The sequence below is a fragment of the Schistocerca gregaria genome, chromosome 3 (assembly GCF_023897955.1).
Source record: "Schistocerca gregaria isolate iqSchGreg1 chromosome 3, iqSchGreg1.2, whole genome shotgun sequence".
Classification (NCBI taxonomy): Eukaryota; Metazoa; Arthropoda; class Insecta; order Orthoptera; family Acrididae; genus Schistocerca; species Schistocerca gregaria.
Window position 1 is genome coordinate 130,591,153 of NC_064922.1, and position 15,709 is coordinate 130,606,861.

A 15,709-nucleotide genomic window follows, 5' to 3' on the forward strand; every position below is an offset into this window, starting at 1 on the left:
GTTCAGGGCGGACGTCCGATAACACCCGTTCAGATTGTACGTTGATCCATTCGCTCAGTTTTTTCTATTGGAGAGTGTAGTTAACACTGTGACCGAACACGCGGAGCTACCGTGCCTGCACCACTCGGTTGCAGCCGCTTCATGGTAAAACTGCCCACTCACAGATATATATATTTGACGACCGAAATTATCTTGCGATTTTCTCAGTAACGCTTGAGAAGTACGCGCTACTGTTTACACATTTTGTTGTCCTCGTGGAGTACTACGAGGGTACGAAGTTTGCAGGAAATCCGCTTTCCAAACGTCGTGGCCTCCCCTTGTGAGAGCGCTAATACGATTCGCGAACGTTGGCGGAAGTTGCCGAATGTTACCGATGCTAATGACAGTACGTGCGGCTGGCACAGGCACTTGAGGCTCGCGGTTTTCACACGCCTGCACTCACTTCCACACAGCCTGCAAGTTTACAGGGTGCGCGTGCGCGATGCACTTCACTTTGCACCAGACCTGGCGAAATTTATATGAATGGCGAATAACGAATATAGACCTGAATTACTATTCGTTATTCGGGAATAACAAACACTATTCGAAACATTATTCACTTACACGAATAAAAACACTTATTCGTGATCTGTGAATAAAAAGTATTCAAGTTAATATATAAATTTCAAATCAAGTTTTATTTGTAGCTCCAATCGTCTGTCATTTATTAAGCGAATGTATTTTTCATTTTTTTAAATTAGTTTTCAGAACAACTCTATTTTTGAAACGTCTCATCAGAAACTTCGATTTAAGCAGATTTACCGTTATGACACTAAAGAAAATATATTCTACTCGCTCCTGAATTCGTCTTTGTTCATGACTTTCAGTTCATAGTCTTCCTCTCTTGCTGTAGTTTTTGGAAAATATTTCCTTATGATTGGACTTTAACTTCACTTCTCAAATAGCATTACTAAGAAATCTTCTTTTACATTGTAACGTTCCTTCAAACGTTGGCTATTTTATGTATGTTTGTTCTAAGTCTGCCTTGGTCATGGACAGCAGTAAAGGTGGACTACTTGCTTTCAAATTGTGGATAAGGCTTTACTGCAATAACTGCAGTTGGCACGGAAAGGTGAAAAACGTCTTAAAATTGCCTCCTGACGCTTTCATGATGCAAAAGTTGCAAGCTTGCTTGCAATATTATCAACTATTTTTATATACTCTAGACCAGTGGCTCTTCCGAAAGTGTTGAATATCAAAGCTCTTTGCAACTGCGTAGACGGATGTCGAATCGAGAAACTGGTTCATATTATAACGACAATCTCATCAGAGATAATCCTAAAACACGTTACATATATGAAGATAGTAACTGTTCTCGAAAGAACAGATACCATATATGACCGTGCAGCTTCTCTAGAATAAATGAAAATTAATTGAAACCCTCAGCTGCCCACAGGTCTTGTTGACTTACCTCGATGGGGACAGCTGGAAATGTGTGCGCCGACCGGGACTCGAACGCGGGATCGCCTGCTTACATGGCAGACGCTCTGTCCATCTGACCAACCCAGGATACAGTAGAATAAAGCGACTGCAGGTACTTATCCCTTGCGCGCACATAGTTAAATGGCTACGCGGCCATTGACCTTATTCTGTGCGAATGCGCACAGGTTGCCCGAACTCTCACGGGAATCATCACCTTAGTGTGCGCGAGTACTGAGTGGATGGGCAAAATATCTATTAGGTATATTAGGTATGTAGATTGTGGACAGTTGGGAATATGGGTCTCACGGAAGCGTGGAAAGGATAAGTCCCTGCAGTCGCTGTATTCATCTGTGTCCTCGGTGGCTCAGATGGATAGAGCGTCTGCCATGTAAGCAGGCGATCCCGCGTTCGAGTCCCGGCAGTGGGCACACATTTTCAGCTGTCCCCACCGAGATATGTCAACAAGACATGTCGGCAGCTGAGGGTTTCAGTTAGTTATCATTTACTCTAGATTACTGTGGACGCTCGCCAGCATTCCGTACACGTTTTAGGGAACTTTACATTAAAAGCTGGTGATGTTAAACGTCAGGGGCCACTGAGTTCTTGCTTGATTCACTCATTTTGTAGCACTACAATTCACGTATCCGATAATGTTAGAAGTCTAAGAAAGGTTTTGAAGTTTGTGTGTTTTTGTCTCTTGCATTCTCATCGTTGGCTGCTTGCGTAAAGTTTCCTGCACCATGTTGGCAGTAGAAGGTGGAGACGCATTGGCAGGGGCAGAGACAGATGAAGGAGGCCGAGTCGGTAGTGTTGTATGCTTGTGAAGCACTGGGCAGTCCGTCTGCGGGAGACAACAAAAATAAAAGCCGTGCATTGCAGCCCGCGTACTGGGCTGCTGCGACAGCCATCTGGCTCCGCGCTGCTAGTTGTGAGCAGGTTGTCCCGCGGAGAACTTATCATGCTGCCTTCAGTATCGAAACATCGTCTCTTTCTCGAAGATCAGTTTGTAAAACACAGCATGCATTTTTTACGGCAATTGAAAATTCGTCTCTGACATCCATTGGGCGATGAAAAAGGAACTGAACGGGTGTCATCGGACGTCCGTCCTAAACAAATTCAGCGAACACTATAGAACAAAAGTATTTAAAAAAAAGAAGTAATGGTTGAACTGTGTAAGCATTCACTTGAACACGAACAACTGCTACAATTCCGCACTGCATTAATAATGACCTGACACAGGTCGAAATCTGATCTGCTTTGTGACTATAAATGTCATATTAAAGCAACTTAATTCTACGACTGATTGCTGCTACCCAACCCGAAAAAAAGAAGTGGTTGGCGTTCAAGCCGCAGGATCTCTGTATCGAGTTGCGTTCGTCAGCTTTTTTTTAATTTTGAACAGTCATTTTCTTTACTATTTATATTACAATTGATATAATGGGAAAAATACGTGTAATCGGATGAACTTTTGTTAAATTTACAATGTTGTGAGGCAGCCTACTAATTGTTGTTATCACAAATAATATAATATTCATAACTATCGACTAGCAAACGACCAAACTGAAAATGTATGCTTGTCGGTGTCTTCAAAACTGTTCGTATTAAATCGAAAGAGTACGAGAAATTGCTTCTCGGAAGACGCTATTAAAATACACTCGATACTTCATAACCAATTACCTGCGCCGATTTTTAAGGAAATACTGCGTAATGCATAGTTTGCTTCCAAATTATCGTCTGAAAGCGAGGTTTTTGAAAATGTTAACGAAGTTTGTTTTTCCACGGAAAACGTCAAAAGATCTTTCGTATGCGGAAACAGCATTTATTCAATGCAGCTGGTGCCGTTTAACTTAATGTTTTCCATGTTCTTACGAAACATACCATCCTGCAACTTGTACTCGTAATGTCAAAAGCGACGATTAGTTGTACATCTTTCGAAAGCCGTCTGCGTAGGTCAAAACTTGGAGGTAACAAGTCGTTTTGGGCTCCTTCCAAGTATAAGGGATTTCTCAAACCACGGACAAGCATACATTTTCGGTATCGCTTTATGCGTTTGGTCGTTTACTAGTCGATAGTTATGAATATCACATTATTTGTGATAATACAAATTAGTAGACTCCCAAATAACATTGTAAATGTAATAAAAGTTAATCGGATTACACATATTTTTCCCATTATATTACTTGTAATATAATTAGTAAAGAAAATTAACTGTCTTGAAATTAACAAAAGAAAAAAAATCTGACGAACAGAACTCGATCCAGCGGCTGGAACGCCACTCACTTAAAAAAAAAATTAGTTTTACCTTCTTTGTTGAATTTGTTCAGGGCGGACGTCCGATAACACCCGTTCAGATTGTACGTTGATCCATTCGCTCAGTTTTTTCTATTGGAGAGTGTAGTTAACACTGTGACCGAACACGCGGAGCTACCGCGCCTGCACCACTCGATTGCAGCCGCTTCATGGTAAAACTGCCCACTCACAGATATATATATTTGACGACCGAAATTATCTTGCGATTTTCTCAGTAACGCTTGAGAAGTACGCGCTACTGTTTACACATTTTGTTGTCCTCGTGGAGTACTACGAGGGTACGAAGTTTGCAGGAAATCCGCTTTCCAAACGTCGTGGCCTCCCCTTGTGAGAGCGCTAATACGATTCGCGAACGTTGGCGGAAGTTGCCGAATGTTACCGATGCTAATGACAGTACGTGCGGCTGGCACAGGCACTTGAGGCTCGCGGTTTTCACACGCCTGCACTCACTTCCACACAGCCTGCAAGTTTACAGGGTGCGCGTGCGCGATGCACTTCACTTTGCACCAGACCTGGCGAAATTTATATGAATGGCGAATAACGAATATAGACCTGAATTACTATTCGTTATTCGGGAATAACAAACACTATTCGAAACATTATTCACTTACACGAATAAAAACACTTATTCGTGATCTGTGAATAAAAAGTATTCAAGTTAATATATAAATTTCAAATCAAGTTTTATTTGTAGCTCCAATCGTCTGTCATTTATTAAGCGAATGTATTTTTCATTTTTTTAAATTAGTTTTCAGAACAACTCTATTTTTGAAACGTCTCATCAGAAACTTCGATTTAAGCAGATTTACCGTTATGACACTAAAGAAAATATATTCTACTCGCTCCTGAATTCGTCTTTGTTCATGACTTTCAGTTCATAGTCTTCCTCTCTTGCTGTAGTTTTTGGAAAATATTTCCTTATGATTGGACTTTAACTTCACTTCTCAAATAGCATTACTAAGAAATCTTCTTTTACATTGTAACGTTCCTTCAAACGTTGGCTATTTTATGTATGTTTGTTCTAAGTCTGCCTTGGTCATGGACAGCAGTAAAGGTGGACTACTTGCTTTCAAATTGTGGATAAGGCTTTACTGCAATAACTGCAGTTGGCACGGAAAGGTGAAAAACGTCTTAAAATTGCCTCCTGACGCTTTCATGATGCAAAAGTTGCAAGCTTGCTTGCAATATTATCAACTATTTTTATATACTCTAGACCAGTGGCTCTTCCGAAAGTGTTGAATATCAAAGCTCTTTGCAACTGCGTAGACGGATGTCGAATCGAGAAACTGGTTCATATTATAACGACAATCTCATCAGAGATAATCCTAAAACACGTTACATATATGAAGATAGTAACTGTTCTCGAAAGAACAGATACCATATATGACCGTGCAGCTTCTCTAGAATAAATGAAAATTAATTGAAACCCTCAGCTGCCCACAAGTCTTGTTGACTTACCTCGATGGGGACAGCTGGAAATGTGTGCGCCGACCGGGACTCGAACGCGGGATCGCCTGCTTACATGGCAGACGCTCTGTCCATCTGACCAACCCAGGATACAGTAGAATAAAGCGACTGCAGGTACTTATCCCTTGCGCGCACATAGTTAAATGGCTACGCGGCCATTGACCTTATTCTGTGCGAATGCGCACAGGTTGCCCGAACTCTCACGGGAATCATCACCTTAGTGTGCGCGAGTACTGAGTGGATGGGCAAAATATCTATTAGGTATATTAGGTATGTAGATTGTGGACAGTTGGGAATATGGGTCTCACGGAAGCGTGGAAAGGATAAGTCCCTGCAGTCGCTGTATTCATCTGTGTCCTCGGTGGCTCAGATGGATAGAGCGTCTGCCATGTAAGCAGGCGATCCCGCGTTCGAGTCCCGGCAGTGGGCACACATTTTCAGCTGTCCCCACCGAGATATGTCAACAAGACATGTCGGCAGCTGAGGGTTTCAGTTAGTTATCATTTACTCTAGATTACTGTGGACGCTCGCCAGCATTCCGTACACGTTTTAGGGAACTTTACATTAAAAGTCTGGTGATGTTAAACGTCAGGGGCCACTGAGTTCTTGCTTGATTCACTCATTTTGTAGCACTACAATTCACGTATCCGATAATGTTAGAAGTCTAAGAAAGGTTTTGAAGTTTGTGTGTTTTTGTCTCTTGCATTCTCATCGTTGGCTGCTTGCGTAAAGTTTCCTGCACCATGTTGGCAGTAGAAGGTGGAGACGCATTGGCAGGGGCAGAGACAGATGAAGGAGGCCGAGTCGGTAGTGTTGTATGCTTGTGAAGCACTGGGCAGTCCGTCTGCGGGAGACAACAAAAATAAAAGCCGTGCATTGCAGCCCGCGTACTGGGCTGCTGCGACAGCCATCTGGCTCCGCGCTGCTAGTTGTGAGCAGGTTGTCCCGCGGAGAACTTATCATGCTGCCTTCAGTATCGAAACATCGTCTCTTTCTCGAAGATCAGTTTGTAAAACACAGCATGCATTTTTTACGGCAATTGAAAATTCGTCTCTGACATCCATTGGGCGATGAAAAATGTCTGTCCTCCACTTGTTTACAAGAGTATATTCTATAAACGTCCAATCCGAGACAGCCACTTTTTAAAAGTTCTTTTATTGTTTGTCAAGCTCCTTCCTCCACATGGTTGCATTAAATATTCAGATGCACCAAATGCCTCGTCTCCTGTAATGACGTACGGTATCGGTATTTCCTTGTTTGATATGGGGGTTTTCTCCGATCTTTGTAAACGTTTACTAACGACATTTTCATTCAGAACCGATGACATAAAAATTGCGAGTCACTACAGATTCCGTGCACTGTACCTTTTATGCAACTGCGCTTATAATACATACCGCATCAATCAAGTAAAACGACGGAAAAATAATTATAGTAAAGTACGGTTCTTATGCGAAAAAAGGCGTAACATATTCCACGTCCATCTCGCTCATCTGGATGGTCACGACTCACCGTCAGCGGGCCGACAAAATTGACTGCTTAACATTGCATTATAGCCCAAACTGCTTAGGCCGTCCGTTTATATCCCATTTTCTATTTCATTTGTTACGCTGTAAATCAAGTAAAGCTGTGCTCTACTTGAACTATGTGTTCAGCTCTGCAGTGCCTTACTTGGCATGGTGGTGTGCCCTTGACATCTCCTACCTCCAAACAGATACAGTCAGTAAGAGGGGGACCTACCTTTCAACACATACTCCGAAACACTGTGCAACTTGACTTGGCATTATTCTTATTGTTATAGGTGAAAGAAACGATAATAACAGAGAATATCGTTGGACCAATCTGGAATAGGCCCATAAGCCTAATTTACGTGGTCTGGAACTTCAGCCACTGAGCCACAAAACCACATTACTGGACATATCATTAATAAGTTATTTATAAAACAGAAACTGCATTGAGCCAAGGGAAAAAATACTGATTTTGTACAAGAAAGAAAGAAATCAATTACAGTGGTATTATATGTTATTCATTATTTAATTTACAGATAATTTATTAGGGAATAAATTTGTTTAAATCACCTGCTTATTCGAATAACAATCCAGATAGAAATCTTTTCGAATACTACTTATCTCTTTTCACCACTACACTTTTCACTTCCTTTGTTTATCTGTTCATACTAGTTCACTTGCTCGATTTATTCATGAAAGCGAACGGTGTGGTTTGAAGTTTTTAGGTAATGATAAACGAAGTTTACAATTAGTCTGTCTCCACACTCTCAACCGACATCGTTTTAATTTCTTGTGATGAAAATATGTCTAAAAGTCTGTGCGATTTTAGAAGCTGACTCGAAGTGAGCATTATTTATTTATCAGCTACTATTTCGAGAAATAAACAGTTCCACAACTGAAACAATGATCTTCAATAACATTCAATATTCGGTTAACACTTTAATTTTCGTTGTACCATAGTAATGGCCGACGACGTTACCGCAGTGGTAACACTACTTCCTGTCAGATCGCCGAAGTGAAGCTCTGTTTGACTTGCCTAGCACTTTCACGGGTGACCATCCAGTCTGCTGGACGCTGCTGACAAGCAGGATGAACTCAGCGCTCGGGAGGCCAATGGAGGGGCTACTTGACTGAGAAGTAGCTGCTCCGGTCACGAATACTGACAACGGTGTGCTGAAGATACCCCTACACATCTACATCCATTGAGCTCAATAGACTGAGTATGACACGGCGGTCAGTCTGTAGCGTTGGGCCTTCCTATTCCTGTTCGGATGGAGTTGAGGCATACAGCGCACACCTTCTCTGTAGAAAACATGGAAAATCGAAAGTTAAAAAGAAATTCTAATTCCAAATCCAAGTGAAAACTTGCCAGGACCATTGTACCGCTACGTTTTGTCGACGCTGCGAGGTCCCTGCTGTGGACTCTTGACGTCAACCGCGGCGGCAGGAGCAGTGAGCGAGACAGGTGGGCCAGACTAAATCCCTGTTTCACGTCTGTTTCCTTATCCGCAACCGCGCGGCCGCTACGGTCGCAGGCTCGAATCCTGCCTCGGGCATGGATGTGTGTGGTGTCCTTAGGGTAGTTAGGTTTAAGTAGTTCTAGGTTCTAGGGGACTGATGACCTCAGATGTTAGGTCCCATAGTGCTCAGAGCCATTTGAACCATTCGAACCTTATCCGCGTGGCGAGGCCACACGGCTGCGCCGCCTGATACCGACTAAGTGGACTGCGAGCCGCGTGTTTCCCTATGCGCGTGCGGAGCGAGTGACGTAGACGAGCGCTATCCACGCGGCTCCGCCACGCTGCTGCAGCGCTCCAGTCCACAGGTTTCTTCATCCAGCGTGGGAACTGAGATCTCACTGCAGACTGAGTGCATTCTCACTAAATGCTCTATGATAACTGTAGATGTACAAAATAGTAAAAGGGGAAAGTAAGGAAATAAAATGTGGATGGCTGTTACAGCAACAAGTTTAAAAGTGTTTCAGAACAAAAGCAGCCTCGATTGCGAAAGTATTTAATGTCAATGATGCGTTTTGCCCTTTTGGGGCACCATCAGATTGTATATAGAACAAGGAAATCAAACAATTAGATACAAGTTGAGGAAAAGGCGATAGCCGTATCTTTCATGGTTACGCAGACAACGTCAACTAAAAGTAACAAAAATTTACGTAAAAGCAGCTGGATACGTGAGTGATGTCATAAAACGGCATATAATGTAAAATAGACACAAAGGTAGCCAGATACATAATCCATCCATCATGAAACACCTAAACTATTAAGTGGACCTAATGAAAGAAGAAAAACAACCAGAATTACACCGAGAAAGTGGGAATATCTGGCGGAAAATTTTTTCATGGTTATTGCACGTTACGCTGAACACACCCGAGAGCTCCACTGTGGCGGTACGAAACAGGACCACGCTTACAAAACCGTGATGCAAGCCACATAAGTCATTGTCTGTATTGGCTCGCACACAGACATTTCTACCACAAATTGAGATACATTTGTCCGGTACAGTATGGCAAGAAGTACAAATATGGTGAGCGTGACCGACTATCGCACATTTTCGAAAAGAAAACGATGTAAAACTAGTAATTAAATGCACATAAGCAAACTAATGCAAACACATACAACCCAAAAATAAAATAAAAATAGAAGTACCCCCCATATAAAGAGCAGGTAAAATGATGATATCAAAAAATATGTCATTAAAACTTCTTCACAGGTAATAAAACACCTTTCCGACAAGGGGAAGAAGTTGAATCTACTCGAGGAGCTGGAAATTGTTAAACATGTCGATGTTAAAAAGGACAGGTTGCTGAACGATCAACTGATTATCAGTAATCAGACAAATTATGATACAAAGTTACAAATGTTCCGAACCTTGCTGCAATGATTATTTTATGTCAACAGCATCACTCTCAATTTGTTGGTTTTTGTATGGAAGTTGGGGAACGATATTTTAAAAGGACATTTTGAATGACTATTTGTTGTCGATGGCTTTACCTCTGTAAATTTTATAACGTGTTTCTTTATTTTAACGACAAAGAATATTTTTGCCTCTTGTATGCGACGCTTAAGACTGCTCCCGATCCCTGTATCTTCACGTTTTATCGATTGAGAATGCCTATTCGATGAATGTACTCCAGAATTTAGCTGTTTTACTCCCTGTGATGAAGTTTTAATGACATATTTTTGCGTGTAATCATTTTACCTATTCTTTACACGGGGGTACTACTATTTTTATTTTATTTCTGGGTTTTATGTGTTTGCCTTGGTTTGTTTATATACATTGTATTACTACTTTTACATTTGGTTTTCGAACATTTGCCTTAGCCGGTCATATGCGCCACCTGCGTACTTCTTGCCGCACTACCTTGCACCTTTATATCAATTTGTCTCAGTAATGTTTGTGTGCGTGACAATACAGACAGTGACGTATGCAACTTGTACCCCATGGCGGAGCCGGGTGGTGTACTCAAAGTAACACACAATAATAGTGAAAAACTTTTCCGCCACTTATCTCTACTTTCTCGGTGTTATTCTGGCTGTTTTTCACCTTTCACTAGTCCACTTCATGTTTCATAACTAATGGATTATATATCTCGTTACCTTGGTGTCTATTTTACATTATTTCTAGTTTTATGACCGATGGGTCAAGTATCCAGCTACTTTTACTGTTCTACATTCATGTGATTTTATGACTGATGAGCCACGTTTACCAGTTACATTTATGTAAGTTTTTATTACCTTTAGTTCACTTTGTCTTCGTAGCTGTGCAGGATAGAACCTTGCCCTTTTCCTTCACTTATATCTGTTTGGTTTCTTCTTTGTAGACAATCCGAATATGAACAATAATGGCGAAACGCGTCATTGACATTAAACATTGTCGCAACCAAGTGTGTTTTTGTTCTGAAATAAAATTTGACTAGAACAGAAGGGGTACCTGACACACTTACCATAGTTGCCACATCATGTCCAGCGTTCGGCCTCCCTTTAAGTATTATCAGATGAATCCTGATGCCACGTCGAATAACTGCTAACAAAATGGTTTCAGGAGTGGAAAACGTATGGGTCCTGAGAGTTGCTCTCTTTGTGGCATTTCACCAGGTCGTCTATGGACACATCTTTGTCGACCCGACCTCAACAAACAGAAAAGAGAGCCATCGCTCAACATTTTACGATGTTTCTAACTGACCCTGCTGACTCTGGTTACAAACAGTGCAAGTTTATGTTGTGCGTGATACGGTATCAGTGGTAAAAGATGAGTGATAGCATGATATTTCAACCCAGCTCCCAGTAAGATGTTATCGGCTGTTTACAGTGACATTCTGGCCTCTGTCTGGATTTAAGTTACTGTTATGTTGCAAGTCAGCAGCCGCTATATTCCAAGGAGCCAGACGTTATGTGCTCGCTCCTACTTATAAATTGGTAGAAGGTGGCCAAAGTATGTGACACCATAGGAATCTGCACATGGAGGCAAAAGCTTAGTTGACACAAGTGCGCTTTAAATAAATATGCTGTACTCAGATGGCGGCTGAAGAAATGCTACACCATTGAAAATCTGTTGCAGAGGCAGCTGGCTATAAGCAGAGGCCCAACACATACGTGCATCACGATATATTGAATTCTTGCTGGTACAGCTATCTATCAGCAACATGCTGCAACGTTCAGCACCAGATACCAACTAAAAGTAATCTTGAACTAGAAGACTGGCGCTCAGGTCCTGGCAGTCGTCATTGGCTGGTGACCAGGGGCTTCTTCATTGGTCAGTGACCAGGGCGTCAGGGTTCTCCATTGGTGGCGATGTTCAAAGGGTCGCTCACGGCACCTGCAGGGAATCTTCGAGATGCCGCCTCCATGTGTACCGATGGGCTACCATACTACAGTTTTCTTCCAACTATTCGACAGATGCAGTCGAACGATCCTACGATCTCCTCGTTATTAGACATCATAAACGGAGAGAGTACGAGTACCATGTTGCGGGTTGCATACTTCACAAATTAAGGGGCCGCTCTAATATGAGTGCTAATGGGATTTCTTCGTTCCCGCTGTAGCTTCGTGAGTATGACGAAACTGACAAATGTAGCGCTGCGGTCGCTTCATACTAGTCGACTTGTTCTCTCCTACTGAAGCGGGCAGGAGTGTAAGGCTAGTCGTGACTAATTACTAGTACGGAAGATGTAAACATGATTTTGCTGCTGTGAAGCAGTGCTGACAATGAAAATTTACCCATTGCCGGGGTATGATGGTCTTCATCAAAGCTGTCTTTCGGGACACTGTGGAGGTTGTAAGACGAAAATTGATTTAACAAAGTACACAACTGCAAATTAGTTCCATTAGTGGAGGAGTGATAACTGGAATACGTTTCACGGAGTAGTACAGGCTTCAGACGAGAAACCTACAAATTTCGTCCAATGAGAAGAAAATGGTTGTGTTCTTGTTCATTCCACTTCCATCATGAAAAAACAACTGTGCTCCGTCAGACGAAAACTGATCACAGAGAAATCTCACTTTTAGATCCCTGAGACAAAAAAGCGCCGAATTTGTGTGCTCATTTGGTGAAGCAACCAGCATTTATGGGCTAATGGCGAGCTGTATATGTTATCATTTCTGTATGTAATTTATTTTAATGCTTAATTATCATTTAGAGACTGCATTTCATTCTCATGTCATGTTTTCTGGTACTGCAGTTACACACTCGGTAAAGCTTCGAAAGTTCGTATACGTCAATGAAACTGACAGATGTTGTGCGAATGGATATTGAATATTAAAATAAACTTACAATAGCCTTCGAAAACGTTTTGTCTACATAAATATATGTGCAGAGTTTTTCCGTAAGAGCGCGCGAAAATTAACACGACATAGAGGATGCTGCATTGAACAATTTGAGGTAGGAAACCTCGGGTCGAAGAAGCCATATTAAGGAGATAATAGGAAAAAAATCACATTACTGTGTCCTTTTTCATTTTCATTAGTTAACTACAAATACTCTCAAAGACACAATAAAAGTACCATTTAAACTTTATCTTACAAAATGTGCTGAAAATAACGGTCATCAACATCAAAGCTAGAATGACATCAGCGAACATTGACCCACCCTGACAAATATACCTGGTGTGTTTCGTATCACATCACAGGCAGCTACAGTTCTGGCAACTAATTCCATCTTCATATCGTCTGCGGTCTCATACACAAATGACTTCAGATATTCCCATAGGAAATAATCAATAAGATTCAGGTCAGGTGACCTCGCAGACCATGGAATAGGACCTGCGCTTCTAATCCAGCAACCAGGAAACAATGTACTGGTACTGTTTTATCGTATTGTACTGTACGTCTCTGAATTGTACGGAGTAATGAATGGATCTGTCCTAGATTCATAGCACATTTTGTCACGGGACAATGTAAATACGACACAACAGAGCCACCATATGGACAGGCTCTACTTCCTTGTTCTCTTGCAGGAAATAAAGAATGTACATATAATTAAACAGCACAGTAGTGTAAATTTGTGCCGTTGTTAGTAGCAAATAAACTAGGAAGCAATAATGTTAGACAAAGCTGGTGTGATGTGATGTCTGGTTTGTGGAGCGCTCAACTGCGTGGTCACCGGCTACCGTACAAAGTCCCAGTTTGTGCACAATCTAATCTAGCCACTGTTACGAATGATGATGATGAGAACATTACAACCAGCCCGTCTCCGGGCAGAGAAAATCTCCAATGCGACCGAGGACCGAACCGAGGACCCCGTGAACCACAAGGAGCAACTCTAGCCACTAGTCCACGAACTGCAGACCTAGACAAACGGGTACACAACTTTACCCCTTATCTCCTTCAGCTGGCTTCTGTCTCCTATCCCTGGTTTACTATGTCGAATTATTCAGTGGAGCATTCTCTGTGTCCTGTTACATTTCTGCACGCTTTTACGGAAACACACTATGTAAACAGAACAACGTTCACCGCTAAGTGATTACTCGTTGTACTGGTATACAACTTGCTTCTGTCATTTAGGCAGGTCGGACATTTTGTGTCATATCAACCTGCAGTTGGGAATAGCTGTAAAGCCGAAATAATGCCAGTGTGAAATAAATAAATAGTAATTTACAGTTTAATGGCGGAACTTTCTTCGAGAAACGTGTGTATACACCAGGAATGCAGCGAGCACTCGATTATACTTGTGAACTCGTGTACTCCCTCTCTTCTACGATACACTCAAGTCCACCTGCACCGCCCGCCGGAGTGGCCGAGCGGTTCTAGGCGCTACAGTCTGGAACTGCGCAACCGCTACGGTCGCAGATTTGTATCCTGCCTCGGGCATGGGCGTGTGTGATGTCCTTAGGTTAGTTAGGTTTAAGTAGTTCTAAGTTTTAAGGGACTGATGACCTCAGATGTTAAGTCCCATAGTGCTCAGAGCCATTTGAACCACCTGCACCTCGTGGCAGACAAGAGGCTCAGGTGACGAGTAGTTGAGTCTAAGGGCACGTAGAGATCACGAATTCGGAGATGAGGTCACATGACTCGCTGGAGAGTATAAACCGAGAGTATGGGGCCCATTTCTTATCTCTACTCATCCTGTCGACCTTCTCGAAGGACCTATGATTGAGTCCTCTCTTCAGTACTCGCTTTTCAGTCATCACACTGAAGCTAAATTTCTGTGCGATCTATTGGTATGATGCTCCTCCCATGCCAGTTGTTAGACCACAACGTCCGGAAGATGCTGGTAAGTTATGTACTCACACCAGTCACCAAGTGTAGGAATGGCTTTTGTCTGTACTGAAAATAAGTTCGCATGAGGACGAAAAGTTAACCAAAATACACCCCCTCTCTCAGTGTACCCCAATGTTTTTATCCCATACAGCTTGCAAACTAAACATTGCAGTAACAGATGTATAACAGTTGTGTGCTCGGCTGTACCACTGAGGGCGCGTGTCTGTGAGTGCAGGCGAGTACTCGATGCTGCTGGTGAGCTTCCACCTACAGCGGCACATGGGCAACTTCCTGATCCAGGTGTACGGCCCCTGCGTGCTGCTCGTCGTCCTCTCGTGGGTCTCCTTCTGGCTCAACCGCGAGGCCACCGCCGACCGCGTCTCTCTCGGTAAATGGGCAAATCTGAGCATTAAGCAGCTGAGTTTCCCAGTAGAAGATGGTTGGTTGGATTGATGGATGGATGGATGGATGGATGGATGGATGCATGGATGGATGGATGGATGGATGGATGGATGGATGGATGGATGATTGGTTGTTTGATAGATAAAAGGACGTGCGGAATGTGGGTGGATTATGGATCGATTTATTGAAGTAAGTGAGTGAATTAATGGGTCAGTAGAGAGGTTCATAGGTAATGTTGTCTACCTAGCATGCTGCGGAACTAATACACTACTCTCCATTGATATTGCTACACCTAGAAGAAATGCACATGATAAACGGGTATTCATTGGACAAATATAATATACTAGAACTGACATGTGATTACATTTTCACGCAATTAGGGTGCATAGATTCTGAGAAAACAGTACCCAGAACCACCACTTCTGGCCGTAATAACGGCCTTGGATACGCCTGGGCATTGAGTTAAACAGAGCCTGGATGGCGTGTACAGGTACAGCTGCCTATGCAGCTTCAACACTATACAACAGTTCATCAAGTGTGGTGATTGGCGTATTGTGACGAGCCAGTTGCTCGGCCACCATTGACCAGACGTTTTCAATTGCTGAGAGCTCTGGAGAATGTGATGGTCAGGGCAGCAGTCGAACGTTTTCTGTATCCAAAAAGGTACGTACAGCACCTCCAACATGTGGTCGTGCATTATCACGCTGAAATGTAGGGTTTCGCACGGTTCGAATGAAGGGTAGAGCCACGGGTCGTAACACATCTGAAATGTAACGTACACTGTTCAAAATGCGAACAACAGGTGACCGAGACGTGTAACCAATGGCACCCCATACAATCACACTAGGTGACAAA

The 15,709-nt window shown here is 42.6% G+C and overlaps 1 protein-coding gene across 1 annotated transcript in view; it reads left to right on the plus strand.

Annotated features, from left to right (window-relative positions):
- LOC126355278 (gamma-aminobutyric acid receptor alpha-like) overlaps positions 1 to 15,709 on the plus strand; it is a 195,501-nt gene that overhangs the window by 130,495 nt on the left and 49,297 nt on the right. Inside the window, exon 6 of the mRNA XM_050005565.1 lies at positions 14,688 to 14,840. Coding sequence (XP_049861522.1) covers positions 14,688 to 14,840 — 153 coding nt within the window. The remainder of the gene's footprint in view (positions 1 to 14,687; positions 14,841 to 15,709) is intronic.